Source organism: Eptesicus fuscus, chromosome 4 (genome assembly GCF_027574615.1).
Source record: "Eptesicus fuscus isolate TK198812 chromosome 4, DD_ASM_mEF_20220401, whole genome shotgun sequence".
Lineage (NCBI taxonomy): Eukaryota > Metazoa > Chordata > Mammalia > Chiroptera > Vespertilionidae > Eptesicus > Eptesicus fuscus.
This window is the reverse complement of record NC_072476.1, coordinates 21,216,117-21,237,882: the sequence shown is the minus strand read 5'-3', so window position 1 is coordinate 21,237,882 and position 21,766 is coordinate 21,216,117. Positions and strand designations below refer to the sequence as shown.

The following is a 21,766-nucleotide window of genomic DNA, read 5'->3' as shown; positions in this document are numbered from 1 at the left end:
GAAAGATACATGGCAAGCCCAACAGCATCACATATAATCAGTTTTATTGCCAGGTAAGAAATTCATATTAATATAGTGAATACATATGTTTACAAATAAACATTCTTAGAAAACAAACAAATGTTTTTTTTTTGTCTTCATTGTAGGAAGTGTTATTGGTATCATAAACTCTGCAGTTGTTGACAAGTATTAACACAGGTTTACTTGCAGAACATACGGTTACTAAAATATTCGCACATAAAATATGCTCCATTTGCACAAAAACCTGGGGGGTTAGATGGGGAGGCCAGGTGGAGCCCAAGGCGGATGGAGGCTGAGATGCTCTGGGAAGGCCAAGGGAGGGAAGACTCTGCTCCCACGGGGTTGGAAGTTGGAATGGCTAAAGGCAAGTAGAGGCTAGTGCCGGGCATGGGATGGGGAAGAAATAGTCTCTCTGCTTTATTCTGGGTTCTCTTCTATGTCTCCCTACTCTAGCTACTGGATCCTTGTTGATCCATGGCAGTCACAGTTCCCGGGACACTCTCAGCATCATGAAGTCTGTTCACCCTCCCCAGAGAAGACCAAAGAACACACTTCCCTGGCCACACTCCCCTCCCCCCTCAGTTTGGTTCCCGAAGCCAATTGGAAGGTGACGAGACTATGAAGCATGGTTCTTCTTGGGTCGCCATCACAGCTACATCCTTTTGACCATGTCACAACCCTGCCACCCAAATTGTAGCTGCGGACCCCCAGCTAACAGAAGCCACCGGATAATGATGACTCAGAAGAGAAGGAACGTAGACAATAAATAAAATCCTGTAGATTTAGAGACCTAAAAAAGTCCTTAACCAGGGTTGGGGTAAAGGTGAGATGAAGTGAGTTGAGGGCAGAGAGCCAAGTTGAGCTAAGAGGGAGACTAGAATTACAGAACTTTTGAGCTGGAGGGAACCTCCCAGATAAGCCAGCCCAGTGCTTTCTGAAGCGTGGGCTGTGTACCACTAGCATACGCAAAATGAGTGTAAGTAGTACATGGGCATGGCACTAATTAGCATTGAGTCACATAGGAAATGATTCCATTTGCATTTTTCTCAGTAGATCTGGTTATTTCAAGGAGAAAGTCTTCATTAGAGGCTGGTATATCTTTGACAATTCTTTAACATGTGCTAATCTTGTTTTAATTAAAAAAAAACAGAGAGGGGGGAGAGGAGGGAGGGAAGATAGGGGGAAGAGAGAGAGAGAGAGAGAGAGAGAGAGAGAGAGAGAGAGAGAGAGAGAGAGAAACACGCAAATACCAGGCTATAGGTTCAGACCCTTCCACAGCAATGGTATCTAGCTAGAACTTGACAATTGCTGTTTTGTTGCCTTTGTACTGATTTTTATACTTACTTTCTATTTAGGGTGACTGATACTGGTTTTCTATTTGTGATGATGGCAGAAAGTGTTTCTTTTAAAAGTGAATGGATTTAGATACAAATACTGTGAAGGGGACAGATACCAAAAGTGTGTCGCAGGTCTACAGGTAACTAAGTCAAGGAAACCAAGCCCAGTGGTGTTTCCTCCACTCTAGGGAGTGCTGGGGTCCCAGCAAAGAGGCTGAGAAAGTGGGCACTGAATCTGTCATGCCTGCTTCGTCCAGCACAGAGCCTCATTCTGAAAGGGGAATCTTACATAGTGGCTTCTGTGCACAATTTCCTCTTTAAAAAATGGCAGAGGTTTTGCTATTTCAAAAAGTCTGAAAAGCTTGATCAGGCCTCAGTTCCTCATGTTTCAGGCCAAAGACTAAAGCCCAGATAGACAAAATGCATTGTCAATGTCCGCAGGTCAGCTGGGAGTGAGCAGGAGAAGGACCACCTGGTCTGCCTGATTCTGTGGCATCAGAGGGAGAGGTGGGGGAGGCAGAGCGCTGGAGTTCAGCATCCCAGGAAGTGCTCTGAGACTTGTTGGGACCATGTACAGCTTCTGACACAGGAACAGCTGGGGGCTCTCAAAGATCCCTGTTAATTAGCTAAGACCTAGACCTTTGGGGACTGGTTGAGAACGTCTCACCTTAAATACAAATCTCTTCTCTCTCAACAACCCTCTTTGGACTTCCATAAAACAAATAGAACCAGCACGAAAACTGCCTCTGTTGGGACATTGGCTGTGAGAACCAACCTGAAAACCACCTCAGGGAATTCTGGATGGGAGATGAACACCCTTAAATGTCTAGATAGGCGGTTTGCGGGTCCCCTGGGAATTATGGGACTGGAAACGCTTGATAGGTTTGGGGAGCTAGAAAGTGGTAGAGCATGGGTTTTGGACAGGGTGGGAGGTAGGGAGGTGTTGGTCTTTAGGTACCCCGGACACTGCTCAGCGCTCCCAGAGGGGGTGATGGGGTGGGCTCGCCAACAAAGGGAGGATGGAAACATCTTCTACCACTGCAGAAACACAGGAGGGAGGGAGGCTGAAAGAACACAGGTTGCACTTGGGAATTGAGACGGTCACTAAACGGTAACACACTGAAGGCACCACCCACGCGTATGACATCTTCAGTCCAAAGCAGTTGAAATTTGGTGGTGGCGGTGGCGGCAATGGGCTGAAGGGAGGGGAGCCGGGGACTGACGGTTAGTGGAGGCCTGGTTAGTGTGTCTCTGTGTGGTCTCAGAGGCCAGGGGGACATGCCAGAAACCGGCCACCTGGGTCCCCTTCTTGCCTCTCATTGACCTTTCAGCTGTGACTTTTCTTTTCATTGTTCTTGATGTCACTGTTGATTTCCTAAGTCTTGAAGATTTGGGATGAAAATGAGTCTGCTGTTCTTGTCTGTTTTGTAGTGGACTTATATTTCATTTTTCTCTTTATAAAGAAAAGTTATTTAATATTCTCTGGACCCTCTCCCTGCCATCAAAGCCCACCCCTCCCATTTCCATAGTCATGGTCTTAATGAGAGTCCTCAAATGTTCTCTCTTCCCCGTCACTGTTAGTGGGTTCCGGGTCGTTTACGTTTTGGGAGTTTGAAGGTTGTTTTTTTTTTGCTTCAGACATGGATGATATGAAGAGAACTAGAAATAGAATGGTTCAGGTCCAGCTACTGTCTCACTTTCGTCAAAATGGTGTGTCCACACCACCACTTCTTAGGATTAGAAAATGCTTCTAATGTGCAGATTCTTCCCAAAGGACTCCTCTTTTCAAGTACACTCATCTCTGGTGTCCCCGCATTTCCTACCCGCCCTCCGCCCTGGCTTGTTCACCCAGAAATGGACAGCTCGTGGCCAATGGTGTATGTGCTCAAATGGACAATTTCTCTATATTGTGCTACTGTTATTTTTCATCAGGGATTTTAGTTTCAAGTTAGGAGGAAAAGAACAAATTAGCCCCACGGTTTGGGCATGTTGAGTCGGCAACCTTGGGCCTGAGGCCGAAAGAGGGTGCGCCTCAGTTTCCCCTTTGCGGTACTGCTGGACGTCCATGCTTCATTTCTGCTCAGCTGCCCGCCAACACGTGTTAGGCATGACCCAGGACAAGCGTGATTCCGTGTCACCAGTGGGTTTCTGGTCTGTGGGTGCGGAGAGTGAGTGGTGGGTGGCTGTGTGGGGCGAGGCCAGGGAGCGTGAGGGCCGGGATATTTTTTGCCTCTCAGTTGAGTGTGGTCTCCAGGACGCTCCGTGTGGCGCCAGCTCAGACAGTCACTTCTGTTTTGCTGTTGGTGATGAAGTAGGGCTGTGGGGGTGGGTAGTGCTGGGGGCGAGTTCCCAGGGGGTCGCTGGAGCCCGACTCGGCAGTGCCCAGCTTGCCCTTGCTGCCGTAAGCCTGCCGCCGGAGAGAATGCTCGCCGGTGTCCCAGCCCTTGAAGTTGGTGTTGGAGTTGTAGGCCAGGGGGTGTGAGGATGTCTTGTTGGTGCGAGACTTCTGTCCGTTCTGCTTGGCGGGGCCGTGCTCGGGACTGAAGGGCCGCGGCTCATCCTCCACTCTCACGGGGTGCAGAGGGAGGTTCCCCTTGGCCGCCAGCTCGGCCAGGTGCCGGCGCTTGGAGTAGAAGTCGTCATTGGCCTTGTCGGCTGGAGCGTGGGGCAGGTGGAAGGAGAAGGGCAGGAGAGGGTAGAGAGAGGGAGAGAGAGAGGAGAGAGAGAGACAGTTAGGGACTGGCAAGTCAACCCGAAAAACGCCATCAAAGTGGGCCACAGTCCAAACGACACACACACCAGAAACTTCACCTGGAACAGACAGAAGGAAGGACAGGGCCGTGTCCTTCTCACAGACAAGAGCAGGACCGAGGGGGTAGGGCACCCGACAGCACCTCTGGACCCCCTCAGATAAGCAATCCCCACCACACTTAACCCTAACGCTCTGTTATCCTTGGTTTTCTTATAAAATGCAAGAGTTGTTTCTTCGTTATTGAAATCATGCATTCTCCGTAGAGAAAATATCAAACATGTGGAGAAATATTCGTGTCTATCCCCACACTCAAGAGAGCCCATATCAACACCTGAGTCTATCTTTTCCTGGTCTTCTAAATAGACAGAATTATTCGGGAATTTTTATTGGTGTGTTTGATTTTAGCAGTCAAGCAGACCTGTGTTCAAATCCCAACTCTGCCAACTACTAACAGTGTAACTATGGCTAAATGACTTAACTTTTATTATCATCAGTTTCTGCATAAGGCACGTATTCACAATAAAAAGTATATTCAATAGTATTGTTTGGAGGGTTAAATGATACGATGTGTGTAAAATGCTTAGATATTAGCCACCACCATTATCATCATTATCATTGTAAATAACTGATTTCTTAGGTAATATTCTATCAAGCATCCTCCCCCCCCCATTGTTATAAACTAGTAATAAACATATTTTAATGCCAAAAGAATATTTTATTGAATGGAACTATTAAAAATTAATCAATGCCCCTGTTGATGAACATTCAATTGTGCCAATATTTTGCTAATAAAGATAAAGCTGAGATGAGAATCTTCTGGATTAAAGCTCTCTTTGCACTCAGAATTTTGAATTTAGCATGATGTTAAAAATATTTTCTTAATCTACATCAGAAGATGGCAAACTGCAGCCCATGGACCAAATCCAGCCGCCGCCTATTTTTGAAAATAAAGTTTTACTGGAACACAGCCACTCCTATTCATTTTCCCGTGCCTGTGGCGGTTTTGCTCTGCAGTGGTAGATTCGAGTACATGTGACCCAGACTGCCTGGCCCACAGCCTGGAATATTTACTATCCGGCCCTGAAATGAATTACCTGAAGTGAAATTACTTTTAAAGGGTGTGAACATTATTAAGGCCCTTGATATATATTGCCTACTGTGCTACAAAAGAGTTATATCAATTTCCACTCCATTTCACCACACTCTCCAGCATTGATTTCTTCCCCTTTTTTCTCTTTTATTTTTTTACTGTTTCTTTCTTCTTTGTTTCTTTGTCTCTTCCTTCCTTTCTCCTTTTTTCTTCTTTTCTCTTCCTTTCTTTATTCCTTCTTTCCTTCCTTTCTTCCCTCTTCCCTCCTTTCTCTCTCTCTATCTCTCTCTCTTTTTCTCTCTCTCTCTCTGTCATTCACTTTCTCTCTTCCTTTCCCTATTTATGTATTTGATAAATTTGGGTTACCTCTTTTTATTTTCTCTTGCAATTATTTCCTTATAAGATCCTCTACACTTCTTCAATTAATGTCTTATCAATACACCTTTAAATGTACATCTCTTGGGAGATTAGAAATATTTGCTGCTCTTTCTTCCACACTCACAACATCCCATTCTATTACACACATTAATTTATTTAAATTCATGGGGCCCACCCCAGTTCCATGTTTCTTATCTCTTTTGATCCTCTCAACAACCCTGATTTTAACTCCTGCTGGATGGATTATGAACTGTCGATCTCAGGCATGTAAAATGATTTAATGAAGGTTACCCATAGTTAGTGGATGAGCCAGGGTAGAACCTAACTCCATATGATGCTTCTGAAAGGCCCTGGAGGTAAAGCTATGGTTTCAGAGCTGAGTGGGCAAAAATGCATTCCACTTGCCCCTCTGCACCCATGGTGGACATCACTCATTCATCACAGGGCTCTTTCTTGGCAAGTATGGCCTCCACTCAGACTCCTTCTCAACACGACGCCTCAGGAAGGCACATGTTGACTTTCCAGGCTTACTACAGTTTAAGTTGGGTTTCTGTTCCTGTCAATGTAAATAACCCTGACAGACACAATCTTTCAAGAGAAAGTCCTCCTTTCCATAAATCCTAGAGCTGTAAGAAGATACAGCATTCAGAGCCAAAAGGAACCTGGGAGTCTGCTACTGAAGATGCTACAAGCACATGCACATTCACGAAATGCCAGGCATTGCTTAAAGCGGCATGAGTGAGATTAGATCTCCATCTTTCTGCCTTCCAGAGGAAAGTTCTAGGTTTCCAATGCCATGGGTTTCCCATAGACGGATGCTCTGATATCCACCCTGAACTTCAAAGTTCACATATCCAGTGACATCCAGGACAGACTCACTGGCATCTCCCACTCCAGGTGGCCCAGCCGGAACCCATCAACATTGCTTGGATCAGTTCTTCAGGCTCATCCTTCTCTCTGGCATAGAAACACCAACTCAAGCCACAAACATGGCGCTGTTGCTGACTCAACCCTCCTCTTCTCCCCCAGCTCAACTGCTGAACCCCCAAGTCCTTCTAGCCTTGCCTAACAAATACTTCTCTAACCTATCCCATTCCCCTCACTTTGAATATTGCTCCCCTTCCTGCCTCAGGTTTCACCTCCTCGGGCGCATTCTCCACACTGCAATCAAAGGCATATTTCTAAAATCCAAAACCAACCGCGTCGCTCATTACCAAAACCTCTTCGAGCAATTTGCTCAGTCATTTAGTCATGCATCAAGTAGGTGTGGGGCTTGCACTGGATACGGGAAATATAAGGCAGACTCGGAAACACACTTGGTCCCTACCCTCATAGGGAAGAACAGATAGTGACCAAATAGTCCCACAAATTACATAAAAGTTACATATGGTTTTATGATAAGTTCCATGAAGAATATCTGGTCTTAGGAGTACGATGAAGTCGTTGAGTTGGTCTGAGAACCAGATGTTGGAACTTAGCTGTCCCACTCCTTCATTTATGTAAGACTCTGTTATTTGTCTTCAAGACTTAGCCAAGGTGTTGCCTCCTGATTCCCTGAGGCTCCCTAAGGCACCGCAGCTCTATCATAGCACTGTCCATGCTGCTTTATAGGTTTCCATTTTCACATCAGTGTCCTCCCACTAGACCATGAGTGCTTCGATAAAAGGGAGCCCTACCTTTCCATCTGTACAAGTCAGTGGCTCTCACCCTTGGCAGTCTATGGGAATCCCATGAGGGAGCTTTTAAAGAGGGCCCATCCCCCAAACAATTTAATCAGAATCTCTGAAGGTCTGGCTCAGACAGATTTTTTTTTAAGTCCCACCCCCCAGTGATTCTAATGTGCAGGCAGAGTTGAGAATTTCAGGCTGAGCCCCGGCATCTAGCACAGTGCTGGCACATAGATTTTTATAAAGAACTAAAAGGCAGGGACTCCCATCTCCCTCCTGTTATCCCCAACTGCCTCTTAGGTCAGGTACCCCTCCCTTCTAGGAAGTCTGACCAGGTCAGATCCCACCTTTGGAGGCTCTGGTCCATAGCACCGATCATGCCTGCCATTTCACACTTCTTTATGCAGTTCATTTTATATGCTGTCAATTTTATGCTGTCAATTTACAATGCAAACACTTTCTAAATGAACAAAAATGGGGTTGTAGTTTCCAAACCCCTTAAACTTGCTTTTCCCTTTTAACGATATACCACAGGCATTTCCCACTAGAGTTCCAAGAAGGCAAAGAAGGCCAGGTCTGATTTTTGCTTATCGTTGCAAAGGCCATCATGTCCAGCCTTGTTCCCAGCATATATTAGATACTCCATAAATAAATATTCAGTGAATGAATGTATGAGCAAAATAACATAACAGAATAGAGAATACCAGGGCAAGAGGGTACAGGCCAGGCTGAGGGACCCCCGTGCATGAATTTCATGCACTGGGCCTCTAGTTTTGCTATAAACCACATGTTCCCTCTCCTGGAATGCTGCTTCTGTGACTGTTCAGCTCCAGATCGCAGTTATTGGAGTGGATACTCCTTTCCCCTCTTCTTCTAGTGGACAGTGTCTTAATAAAAGCCTCACTCATGGTCACTGTACCCCCAGGCATGATCCACAATCATTCATTCCCATGTTTCCCTTTCCAGACAACGGATTAGTCTAAGGTCTGCTCAGAGCAAGGGATGCCTTCAAGGGTTCTTATTTCTGACAAGCTGAGAAAATTGATTATGAAGTAGATGTCCTGACAGCTGAGATAGGTAATGCCTTCTTCAAAAGTTCAAAAGAAAAATAGTCAGAGAGGCCTTCCACTCTTGCCACATCAGTGCAGGTATGGGGAGAAGCCCCTCCTTAAGAGGAATCATGAAGCTCCACAGGAAAAATCTACACCCTTCTCCTCTCCCAACCCTGAATTGGAAGTGTTTAGTACGTGGGATAAGAGTGGAATGGACAGGAAAGTCTGTAGGGCTGGAATCAGACACATCTGAGTTTCTGAGACCTCAGGAATGTCACTTAACCTCTTAAAACTATTTCCTGGGTTGTGAAGTGAGGATAATATAAACGACTCTCCAGTTTATCATGAGGAATAAATTATATGAGATATATAAGCTACATGGCACAATTCTGAAATATTATAACTTAAATTGCTTCCTGGCCTATGAAAGAACTGGGCTAGATCCAACAGACATTTATTGGGCACTCACTCTGTGCCAGGCCACCTGCTAAGCACAAAGGAGGCACACATCCAAACCATCCATCCCTCTTTCATTTCTCCCCTCTTTGCTTCCCTCTTCCCCCATGAGTGTTGAGAACCTAGTTTTCCCTATGAAATGGAGTGAAGAGGGGCATTGGTTTGTTTGGGATGGAGAGCTGATTAGGGAAAGCATGTCGAAGATGTGCTCTGTAACTGCAATCTGGTCACAGAAGCAGCATTCCAGGAGAGGGAACATGTGGTTTATAGCAAAACTAGAGGCCCAGTGCATGAAATTCATGCACGGGGGTCCCTCAGCCTGGCTTGTACCCTCTTGCAATCTGGGACCACTGGCTCCTAACTGGTCGCCTGCCTGCCTGCCTGATCACCCCTAACCACTCTGCCTGCCTTCCTGATCGCCCCTAACCACTTTGCTTCCTGCCTGATGCACCTAACTGCTCGCCTGACTGCCTGATCACCCCTAATCACTCTGCCTGCCTATCTGATAGCCCCTAACTGCTCACTTGCCTGCCTGATCACCCCTAACCACTCTGCCTGCCTGCCTGGTTGCCCCTAACCACCTCTGCCTGCCTTCCTGATCGCCCCTAACCACTTTGCTTCCTGCCTGATGCACTTAACTGCTCGCCTGACTACCTGATGGCCCCTAACCACTCTGCCTGCCTGTCTGATAGCCCCTAACTGCTTGCCTGCCTGCCTGATCACCCCTAACTGCTCACCTGCCTGCCTGATCACCCCTAACCACTGACTGCCTGCCTAGTTGCCCCTAACCACCTCTGCCTGCCTGATCTCCCCTAACCACTCTGCCTGTCTGCCTAATCTCCCCTAACTGCCTCTGCTTTAGCCCCTGCTGTGGCAGCTTCGTCCAGAAGGACACCTGGAATAACATCTGGAAGGTTGTTTGGCTGTCCAATCTAATTAGCATATTATGCTTTTATTATAATACTAGTAGATGGCCATACTACTTTGCAGTTCCTTCCATCAAGAGGTGGACTCTATTTCTCCACCCTTTGCACCTGCCCTAGCCTTGTAACTGGCTTTGATGTCACACATGTCCTGACTCTGGCCTTTTACAAGTTCTACGGTTTCTGCTCCTAGGTTCTTGGAATCCTGCCTCCATGTGAAGAAGGAAGCCCAGGTTAGCCTCCTGCAGGATGAGACACCTGCAGGCCAGTTGCCCATGATCACCACAGCCATCAGCCTGCTCATCGCCAGATACTGAGCAAGGCCATCCTAGACCACCAGACATCAGCTGACCTGCCCGCTGACTCCAGATACAGAGTAAGCCTGGCTGAGACCAATCAATCCAGCCCAAACCAGAAGAACTGCCCAGCTGACTCAGAATCAGAAGCTCAATAACTGCTTGCTATGTTCAGCCGTTAAACTTTGGGTAGTTTGTTACACAGAACTAGATAACTGCTATAGAACAGCATTTGCAAAAGCCTTGAGGTGGGAAGGAACATGGTGTTGTCAAGAAACTGAAGGGGTATCTGTGCGGTAGAGTAAAGGAAACAAGGGCCACCAGATCATCTAACAGCTGGTAGGCAAGCCTAGATCATTTACCTGCTTGTCTTACCATCCTCCCTCCACTAGACTGAGATGTTTTAGAGAAGGGAAGAGTAGGCACAGATTTGTCGCCTGGGGCACAAAACTGTCCTTCCAAGAGTTATTTTCTTGAGCATTTCAACAACAAGACTGTGGTTGGTGGTGGGTGAACTGTTTCCATAACCAGGAAATGCAATTTTCCTGAAACCCTCTCTCCAGTGTTCAGGTCGCCTCTGCTCGGGCTCCAGAAGAGGGGAAAGAAATGCTGATGTGGCCACTCTCAGTTTGTGCAGGGTGCCCCTGTCTTAGTATATTAAAAAAAGCTCCTTTTGGAAAAAATAACAATTTTATTGAACAGCCCTGTAAGCCCTATTAATAAATGCATTAACCTAATCAGCCCTGCTACCTCTTGGGCAGATGGCTGACAAGCCGACCAGGAAACAGATGTGTGAGCCTTACAACAACACTGGTCCTCTCTAATTTGATTTTTCTTCATTTAAAAAGAGGAAGAAAGAATGAAAAAGGTGCTTTCCTTCCAATGAGCCTAATTGCCTTGAAGGAACAGAGGCTGTAAAATTAAACTGTACCTTCCTCCATCTGTCTCTCTCTCTTAATTAGCAGCAGACACTTACTTGTACAGGTGCGGGGTGGGATGGGGCATTGCTTCCGTGGGAATGGAGAGAGTCAAGATAATAACCAGTTTTCAAAACAAGTTGCACATCTGAGGGTCTCAGCAGGTGGCTTCCCACCTACCTTCTTTCCTTGGGCCAAAGATATCTTAAGGAGGGGCCCCTACCGCTCATTCTCACATGGTGATATTCTTGGGCCTCCGGTGATGGGTTTCACCTGGTAAGCAAACCAAAGCTGTCACCACTCCTGTGTTTGGTCCAAGAATGTGTGGGAATGAAGTGATTAATCTTTCCATCGCCCCCACGAATAAAACCCAAGTTGTTTGCAGTGGTCCCCGAGGTCTGCATGACCTGGCCTCTGGGCTACATGTCCACTTTCATCTCTCCCACACTTATTATGAACCCATCACAGAGTGGTTTCGTTTCCTGGGGTTGCCATAACAAATTATCAGGAACTGAGCAGCTTAAAATAATAGAAATGTATTCTTTCATAGTTCTGGAGGCCCGAAGTCTGAAATCAAGGTGGCAGCAAGGTCATGCTCCCTCTGCGGTCTCTAGGGGAGGATCTCTCCTTGCTACTTCTACCTTCTGGTGGCTGCAGTGATCCTTGGCATTCTGTGCCTTGACATTCTGTGCCTTGGAGCTGCATCACGCAGTCTCCGTCTCTGTCTTCACCTGGCCCAGGCCCATGTATATGTGTCTATGTGTCCAAATGTCCCTCTTATTGTAAGGACACCAGTCATTGGATTAGAACGCACATGAACACAGTATGACCTCATTTTAACTTGTTCACATTTACAAAGACCTTATCGCCAAGTATGGTCACATTGTGACGTTTTGAGTAGAGACAGGTTGGAGGGGACACTATTCAACACAGTTCACACAGGATCCCTGTCTGCTCCTGAGCCCACCAAGCTTTTCACCTCATAGCCATTGGACCTTGTCCCTGCTGTTCTCTCTGCTGAATGCTCTTCTTTTTGTATGTATATCTGCATCTTTCTTGTCATCTGGTTCTCTGATCAAGGATCACTTCCTCAGAAAATTCCTCCTGATGACCCAATCAAAACAGAGAACCCCCACCCCCAGTTGCTCTTATCACCTCCCTCTATTTTAATATGTTCTTAACCTGTATCATTATATGAAATTACCTTTTTTAGTTACTTGTGTATTGTCTGTCTCCCTTGACTAGAATATAAGCTCCAATCAGAGTAGAGATCATATCTGCTCTGCTCACTTCTGTATCCTCAACACCCCTAACCCAGGGCCTGGCACAGAGTAGGGGTACAATAATCTGCATCTGATGAAGGAAGGGAAGCACCAGATGCATTTCAGTTGTAATGACATTCTCTAAAACATTATAAATGGGCAAGATGCTTCATCCTCTGATCATCTAGCCTGTGACATCTAATTTTATGTGACCACTTGACTGGTCCATGTGTTATCCAGATTACACATTATTTCTCAGTGTGTCTGTGAAGATATTTCTGGGTGGGATTAGTGTTTGAAATGGTAGACTTGGTAGAGTACTCTCCCCAATGTAGGTGGGCACCATCTAATCCTTCGAGGCTCTGAGTAGAATAAAAAGCAGAGGAAGGAGGAAGCATGTCCTTCCTGCCTGCCCTTTTGAGCAGGAATGTTGGTCTTCTCCTGCCCTTTGGATTGGGATTTATACCAGCAGCTCCCCTGGTTCTCAGGTCTTCAGACTCAGACTAGAATTGCACCACCAGTTTTCTTGGGTTTCTAACTAGCAGACAATAGATAACTTTCTCAGCTTCCATAATTACATGAACCACTTCCTTATAATAAACCTCCTTTTATGCATATATGTAAAATATAAATATGGATATATCCTATATGAATATTCATATAGATGAGTAATAGGATATATATACATACATAAAAAGCTATTTATTTTGAAATATTGGTTCAACCAAACCAATAGCACATAGCTCATATTAATCACATATGACATATATGAATATAATATATATGAATAATAATACATGTATACAGTAGACCCTGAATAACATAAATTTGAACTGCACGCGTATATTTATATATGATTTTTTTCAATTGACTCATATAGATCAACACCATGTTGTTTTTGGAAGCTAAATTTGGCCAGGTGGCTAACCTCTAACCAATGGAATGTTAGCAAAACTGATGCATCCAATTTTCACCTCACCTTTCTTATTTAAAAGAAAACTGATTGCCTTAGATGGTATCTTCCCCCTTTCCACAGGCTATACCCACAACCAACTATAACAATGCAGAAGAGGATAATAAGGTAGAGGGAGGTAGAGCCACAATGTTGAAGGAAACTGGTTCCCTGAGTGATGACATGGAGCAGAACGGCCCCCACCAACCTGGACCCTGGAGGCTACTACACGAGAGAGAAATACACTTCTTTCTTTTAAGACACTGTATTTGCGGGGCCTTTTGGGACAGTTGGGCAGTATTTACTTTTTACTTATATAGGAATATTTTCTGGGTCTCAATGTTTTTTTCTCCTTCACAAGCTGAATTAAAAAGTAAAAGGGAGGACAGTTCATGTTGTTAAAAGAAATGCCCAGGTATTTCTCATTTCTTTTGAAATGCATTCTATAAAGCCATGCAGGTTCCTAAGGCTGTCTCAGCAGGCAGAAACAAGAAAGGCAGGAACAAAGCCTAGCTTCCCAGGCAAGAGAAGGCTGGGGAGGAGACAAAAAGATTCATCAAGGTCCTGGGCCTTGCTGCAGAGACACACATAGGGAAAATCACATTTGAACCAGGTCCTAATGAAACTCAAGGCTTTGAGTTCTTTCCACTGGGCCCATAACTTTCCTGCAGGCATGTCTAAGAGAGAAAACTAATAAGGGGAATCCAGGAGCCTGGCCCATTTTTGGTCATAACCCTGAGGGCTCCCAACAGGAGGTGTTGCTGACTTTGCTGGAGAGGATTCTGAAACAGTGCCTGCTGGAGCCTTGTACTGAAGCTGTCCAGGCTGTCCCATGAGCCCTTCTGTTGTGGCTGCAGGGAGCCCTCTGCCAATGTCTGCTGCTGACAGGCATCTGAAACTTCAAGCCCTGTGTCTCTTCCCTTAGGCGGTCCCCTATGCAATCACCACTTTCCGAGAGGCTGTTGAACAAGGTGGATGATCGCATGCTCCCGCCACGGCTGACCACAGAGCCCTCCATACAGAAGGCTCCAGATGGACACCTTATGCTCATTCACTGCCTTTGCATGCATCCTGCATTGCTGTTCCATAGGTTCACTGTGTGGTTTGCCTTCTGATCATTTTCCCAGCTGGTAAAATTTAATCCAATTGGTAGGTTTTCAAATGAAGCAAATAAAGGTTAACTATGCTAAATCCTATGTACCTCCTTCCAATTTGCTGTAGCAAAAGACCATCTCCAAGTAGATGATTTTAAGATTTAGAACCCTATGTTAGGTTAATGCATGAATAACCTCAAGTCTTCACCCTTCCCTGTATCCACACTCTTTCTATGTGACTTTGAAACTCACTCCCCAAAAAGGAGGATCTTGTTTCCCCACCACTGGATTCTGAATTCATCCATGTGGCTAATGAATGTAAGCAGATATGACATAAACAGATGTTTAAAAAGGTACTTCCTGGTTTGGGGTTGCTCTATGGCATCTCTGCCAACATGGTGAAAATATGTTTAGGCTACACTCTCTGAGGATAAAAGCCTGCTGGATCAGAGTTAAGCTATCCCAGTCATTCCTGCTAAAACCAGTCTAGATCAGCCAACACTGAACCAACTCTCAGATACATGGGCAAACTCACCTGAGACCAGAAAAACCTCCCACATCAGCATAAATCACTGGCACATAGACTCTTGATCTCAATAAATGCTGAACTAAATCATTTTTAAGGCATGAGATTTGAGGTCATTTGTTACACAGCACTATTGTGGCAATAGATAACTGATACAAATACCAGTCATTCATTCACCCTACTTCCAGGAAGAGTCCAGTTTTCAGGGAGAATCCACCTCTCCCCTATTCATAGTCCATGTGGTCTGGATGATAATACCTCTCTACTCCCCTATCCCTTAAGTATTCCCCAGTGACTATAAAAAAATCATCTCATTGCTCTTACCATAACAATTTGTTCAGAGGTAGGCACATGACAAGGCAAACCAAACAAAGCAAAGGTCAGCATTTTTACTCAGACATAAAGAGGGTTAATGAGATCAGTGATCCAAACTTTCCATTTTATAGTAGAGGCAACTGAAGCTCTGAGTTCAAGGACACCCAACTGGGTGGAAGCAGCCCTGGGTCTATAATACAGTTCTCCTGACTTCTATCCAGTTGATTTTTCTGCTATATCCCAGCACCTCGTCAGAAAAGACAACAGGATGCCCAGCTTCACTTAATAATCCTATATAATCCTATATAATAAAAGCATAATATGCAAATCAACCAAACAGCAGACAGGTCATTATGATGGCCACTGACCACCAGGGGTCACTCAACGCAGGAGCTGCCCTGTGGTGGTCAGTGCACTCCCACAGGGGGAGTGCCACTGAGCCAGAAGCCTGGCTCACGACTGGCAAGTGCAGTGGCGGTGGCAGGAGCCTCTCCCGCCTCTGCTCCAGGAGGGCAGTAAGGAGTGAGGGGTCCCAGACTGTAAGAGCCCTGGACTGTGAGAGGGATGTCTGACTGCCAGCTTAGGCCCAATCCCCAGGGGACATCCCGATCCTCAAGGGGTCCCAGACTGTAAAAGAGCATAGGCTGGGCTGAGGGACCCGCCCCCCAGTGCACGAATCTCGTGCACCAGGCCTCTAGTTTACTAATAAAGTGTATGCTGAGCATCATCAATGTGCTGTGGGCACCATGCAAGGTGCTGGGGAAGTTTGAAATGACATGATCTAATCGGCTTAGCGTCAGTGAGACAGACTTTCAAACTACTCAGATGCTTGTTGCAATCTTGCTGCAATGGAATTTTCTGCAAAGCAAAGAATCTCCTCCACTGACTCATTTCATCCCCTATAGGTTCCCAAGAAAGCCCATCAAAACTCCAGTGCTTGCTGTGTGCTTTTCAGAAGAGGCCAAACTCAGGAGCTGGTGGGGTTTGATTTTTATTTAATAAAAAAGAAAATAACCTTCCTATCCTCCACCGGCTCTGTACCCTACTGCTGATGAGCAAACCAATAATCCAAATCAGAAAATTTCAAAAGCCTGAATTTCATGAAGTAATGTTTTAAGGCTGCTTTCAGGTGAGTTCTTCCCCCAAGAGATGTGCACTCCAGCAGAACTGAAGCCCAAATTACACATTCTCTCTGCCTTGCACCTTCTGTGGCATCTCTTAGATGCACATTTATCACTAAACTATACCAGTTTTCTTGGGGAAAAAAGGAAATAACTAAGATTTATTGAGTACCTACTATGTACTAGACATTGCTTTAGCCATTTCACCAACATTATCTCACTTAAACCCTCTTAAGATAGGTGGCAAGGCAATATCATTTTTCCCTGTGACAGATGAGAATGAAGGCCCAGAGATATAAAGTAACTTGGCTGCCAAATTATTCTGTCACAGCTGATAAGTAGCAGAGCAGGACAGCTAACCTAAGACTGTCCATCTCCAGCATCCTTACCTTCCAGCTATAGCCCCAGCTCAAACTCCAACATAGAAAACAGTTTTACTTCAGCAAAGAACAAAAGTAATCATGTTTGGAGGAAGGCTGGCATGTGAAAAATGGTGATTGAGGGAAAATTGTGTTTGCATCTAAGAGAAAGAATAGGTCCAAACTTTAGTGTACACAGACTTATCTAGAAGGTGTACTTTAAAAAGTGAAGGAAAAATGTGGAGGGCCCCTCATCCAAGTGCAAGATTTGCACTTCTAGCAAGCATCTCCAGTAAATTTTGGATCAAGTCTTTAAGCCACTCTTAAGTCTGAGTCCTGGTCCTGGGTGTGATGTAATTTTCCTGTGTAATTTTGAGCAACATCATTTATCGCATTTATGTCAGTTCCTTCATCTGTAAAAGCAGAAAGGTTGAGTGAAGTGTATTTTCTTCATTGTCTTCATCAAAGTGTATTACTTGCATTGTCTCATAAAATTACTCTCCCAACCCTGATGGAGGGTGGATATTATCATCGCCTCTGCTTTGGAAATGGTAGAAATGGATGTTCTGGGTATGTGAATGGCTTGCACAAGAGCGTACAGCCTGATTCTAATCAGAGCCAGAGCGATCAAATCACAGTACTGTGCTGGCAGGTTTCCCCAAGTTCAGTGTCAGGTTCGAGGATTCATTTTGCAAAATAAACAGATTTCAAAAGGCATTCCTTTCTATTGTGATTAGTAGAGTCCCCTGGGCTTGAGGTGGTGGTGTCTTCTGTCCTGGATTTTAAAAGAATATGCCAAGACTTCCCAGGGTTGGCATGGGTGGATCAATAGCAGGACCACTAGGGGGCGACCTGCATGGGAGACCTTAAGTAGCGATAAGTGAATAGTGCAAACTGGTATGCTATTTGTCATTTCCTATGCTGGCAGATATGATTCCGCTCCAAAGTGACTTACAGTCAGTGCGGGACCTTGTCCTTTCTCCTTCATAGCTACCCCTTCCTTATCCAGCTTCCCCAGGTGACACTCTCCCCTCTGCCTTCTTATTGGCTCATTGCCTATGTTCCCACAGTGGGTTGCTAGCAACATTCCTGCCATTGGATGGTAAAATACTAGCTGTTTTTCCTGAAGAGAAGAGATCAGACATCGAAACTGGTCAGAAAATGGTGGTTTATACAAAGTTTGTGTTTTTGTGACACGGGATTTTTCAGCACCTTTCATTAGTTCACCTGATAGTAACAATAATGACACCAGTCATGGTCCTCATGCATCTAGACTTCCCACATGCCAGGCACTGTGACATGTGCTGTACACGATGTCTCATCTCATTCTTACAAAAAAACAGGGGCTCAGATTGGTTGAGCGACTTGCTGAAGGTAACAAGAATACCAGACAAAGGGGCCACATTGAAACCCAGGCATGTCTGAGGCTAAGCCCATCACTCCCCGCTTATGTCTTCCTTTCAAGAAGGTGGCAAGTGTGGGAGACAACAATCTCCCCGATCTTGTTATTACGCCTCATGGTGACTTGGGACTCGGAGTCTACAGGCTAGAGGAAGATCAGTGACCCCCAGGGAACTCGATCTGGCCCTCTCTGGGCCCCCTTCTCTCTTCTCTAGATAGGCCAGGATAAATAAAGATGCAGTTAGCAGTTCAGGTGGAATTAGCTCTGTTTGCAGAGCAAAACAGCTTCCAAGCCTTGTTTTTGACCCAGCTTGAACTATTTTCTAAATGCATCAGACAACAGGCTGATAATACGGACAGGGATGCTGACTGCCTCCGAATGCTGTCACGGGACTCATAATGGCTTTGTTTTTCACAGGGGAGGAAAAAAAGTTTATGCCTCAAATTAGTAGGTCTGTCATGTTCCAAATTGTTTGCATTTCTAAAAATGGATGTTGACATGTGACTAGTTATTATCTAACGCAAGACCCGAAAATCTGCCTCTTTCAAGGCAACAACTGAGTCGCCAAGGGATTCTCATTAGACACGAGGATCTAAAGCTCTGGCTCCTAATAAGGGAATGCAGTGCAGCCCCTCTCACCACCACCCCCCTTCCTCCCCAGAGCTCAGGTTGTTTCTGAGCCTCTGGGGCCCTGGTCAAGCTCCTCTCTTCAGAACCCTCAGCCCACAGGATACCTGGAAACCTAATCAAAGGGTCTAGTTTCCAATTGCAGTGATTTTCAAAGTGTGGTCCCCAGACCAACAGCATCAACATCACCTTAGAATCTGTTAGCAATTCAACCCACCCAAGGCTGGTGAATAGGAAACTCTGGTGGGGCCCAGGAATCTGGATTTTAACAACCCCTCAGGGTATGCTGCCGTGCATGCCCTCAAATGGCTCAAATGTGAGCACCACTGGTGGGCCCGCCACTCCCTCCTTCCCACTCACATGCGCTCATTCACTGTATACCAGTTTCTTAATTACCCTTCTACTCCGTTTTCTTCTCTCCTTCCTCTACCAGCCCCAGTTCCGGTTACCGCCCACCTGGGTGATGGCAGGTGCCGCCCAGTGGGTGTCACCAATGCCAGTCCACTCTCTCCTAATCCAGTCTCCACTCGGAAACCAGATCTAGCTTTTGAGAATGCAAAATTGGTGGTGCTAGGATCCTGCCTAAAGCCCTGCTATGTCTTCAAATTTCCCCCCGTTCAAGGTCATAAAAGAGTTCTACTTCAACCTCTTTGGGTCACCTACATTCTCCCCGCCACCGATCCAACAAAGCACCAGAGTGAAGAAAGAAGAGAACCAAGTTTCCAGTCTGTTCTGAAAAGAGCTGCTCCCGTCACAGCCTGGGAAAGAACTTAGGCATTACAGTCAGAGAGACACGGGTGCAAATTACAGCTCTACCACTTAGCAGGGTAAGTGGTAGGCAAGCCAGACATCCTCGCTCAGACACCCATGTCCTCACCTCTAAAGGGGATTGATAACGCCTACACCGCTGGGACATGGGAGAATTAAATGATAACAAAGCACTCTGTGTGGCACATAGTAGGGAGAGAACAAGCTGAATCCACCTCCTGCTCACCCAGCTAGTTTCAAGTAGACCAACTCCTTAACTTTTGATGCTACCTCAGGAAACAGCATTCTGTTCCCTAAAAGCCTAATCATTCCCAAGGATCCTGGGGATGTTTTCTCTCCGTTTATCTATCTGTTTATCTCTCCCTCGGAAGTTGTGTTTTTTCCTGCATTAATTTACCTTGTGTTTTGCCATGTTGTCTGAGACAAAGCAGCATTTCCCGGAGGTCTTATTTGGGATGGTTTCTGGGAGTGACATTTTCCTTCAGGCAATATATATTGGAAAGCAAGAAGTAGTAATTCTTCAACAATGGGCCCAGAACACGTGCGCGCGTGCGTGCACACACACACACACACACACACAGACACACACAACATCTATACACTAGAACCTAGACGCTTAAACGGACTTGTAGGTCCACCCAACACAGACACACGTTTGCATTAGGTCATACATAGACACTGGGACTCTCTGTGTCTTCACTGATTAATGTCAAGTCTGACAACACCTGTACAAACAAGCTACAGAACACCGTTCGGTACCTTTTGGTGACTTAAGTGTCGCCACTGCCCAGTCACCATCAGAACTTCCTAAAAAATAACAATGGAGAGATGCTGATCTGTTTCTTGCTTCCGTTTCGCTGTGTCTTCACATCCAGGTGCTGCTGGCGGCCCCAGCTGGAGCCTCCAAGGGGGACAGGCCTCAGGGGACACAGGGAACAGGGCGAAGGACCAAATGTGCAAATGAAGTTATGTGGGCATCTCTTTCTGTAAGACCTTGAAGCAGTTTCAAGACAAAGCCCACAGCGGATCAAAAGAAGCCCCTGCAAAAGGCCTAGATATTTTCAGTAGCGTAGACAGTGAGTAGCTCTAAATCTCAACCCTCTAAGAAACAGAGAAAAATCTGTTTAGATGAGGTGACTATGGTTAATGACAACACTGTGCTGACAAGGGATACATTTTGATCCTGTTTTACAGTAATCCCCCTCCTGAAAAGGGGGCGGGGTACATTATTAGCATCAAATTCCAGGTAGGGGCAGACCCTGCTGACTGCAGCTGTGTTTGAAAAATATTGTTGAATGAATGAATGAATGAATTCGAGTTTCTCCAAGGAGTCACTTTTCCTAAGGTATGAAAATTCCTTTAAAAGCTAAGCTGGTGAACTGAGAATTCCATAATGCCCAGAATTTTGATTATAAATCAATTTCTCCAAATTGAATTCCATTTCAGAGGTTCCAAATGAGCGCAGGGGGAGTCTCACATTATTAGCAAAACTCCAGGGGGACCCCTTTCATAAAGTAAAAGATGGCTCTGGCTCCACACCCTATGCCTGTCCCTGGTAGGCTTTCTCTGTAAGATTGGGTTTTACTCAAAGCGGGGCAAACCTGCCCACGTGTCTTTGCAGCAGCCTCTGCCCATTGGCTACAGGTCTGACCAATCAGTGTGCACCACCAGCTTCTCTTTCTTAGGAATCTACCAGGAAAGACCAAGTTCTCAACATTTCTCTAAAGTTTCCAGAGACACGTCAGACTGCCAGCTGAGAGGAGACGCAGGGAACAGTCTGTGATCTGAATGATTACAGAGCACAAATCTGTCCCCACTTAAATAGTTCCGGTTGGCCTCACAGGCGTTCCAAAGGACACTCAAATTGCCACATTCCCCCTGTGGATCTGAACTCTACACCCTCATCATTCACAACAGAGGGGAAATTGGAGTGACAGGAGAAGACTAACAAGTTAAAATTAAGTGGAACTCGCCCAGGATGACTTCCTGTTTCTTCTTCCTCTGAGCTGGGGTCATTGGCACCTGGAAACAGTTACTTGGCTCCAGTCGTCCTCTGCGGGTGGACACAAGCCTGACCAAGCCACTGAGTCACTGGGCTCAAGGAAGCCCTATCACCCCCCCAGTCAAAGCCATCACTGTTTGCATTGAAGACAGGAACCAATGGGGTCACCTCTGTCCCCATTACCCAAGACAGGGCTTGGCTCCGACAAATTTTGTTTCATAAATCCATTGTTAATAAGGACACTTACTCAGAGGGCACATAGGCTATCAAAACATATAGGTTAGGTTTCACTATGCACTTGGCACTAGTGGACATTAGATAAGTATTCTGGGTGTGAAAAATTAAGTTCTTATTAAAAAGGGATGGACCTAAGGCATTGAGAATTAGAGGACATGAGGGAACTTTCTGGGAGATGAAAATATTTCTTATCTTTACTGGGATGTTGATTA

The 21,766-nt window shown here is 45.6% G+C and overlaps 1 protein-coding gene across 3 annotated transcripts in view; it reads right to left on the bottom strand.

Moving 5' to 3' along the window:
- Window positions 1–3,633: 3,633 nt before the first annotated feature.
- Window positions 3,634–21,766, bottom strand: part of SHISA9 (shisa family member 9) — a 283,052-nt gene continuing 264,919 nt past the window's right edge. For 2 of the 3 annotated variants that reach the window (XM_054714246.1, XM_054714245.1), the window contains exons 4-5: window positions 20,075–20,118; window positions 3,634–4,013 (exon numbers count right to left, since the gene is read on the bottom strand). In XM_054714246.1, coding sequence (XP_054570221.1) covers window positions 3,634–4,013; window positions 20,075–20,118 — 424 coding nt within the window. Of the gene's footprint in view, window positions 4,014–20,074; window positions 20,123–21,766 lie in introns of all 3 variants that reach the window. The other variant, XM_008141573.3, reaches the window with a different exon arrangement.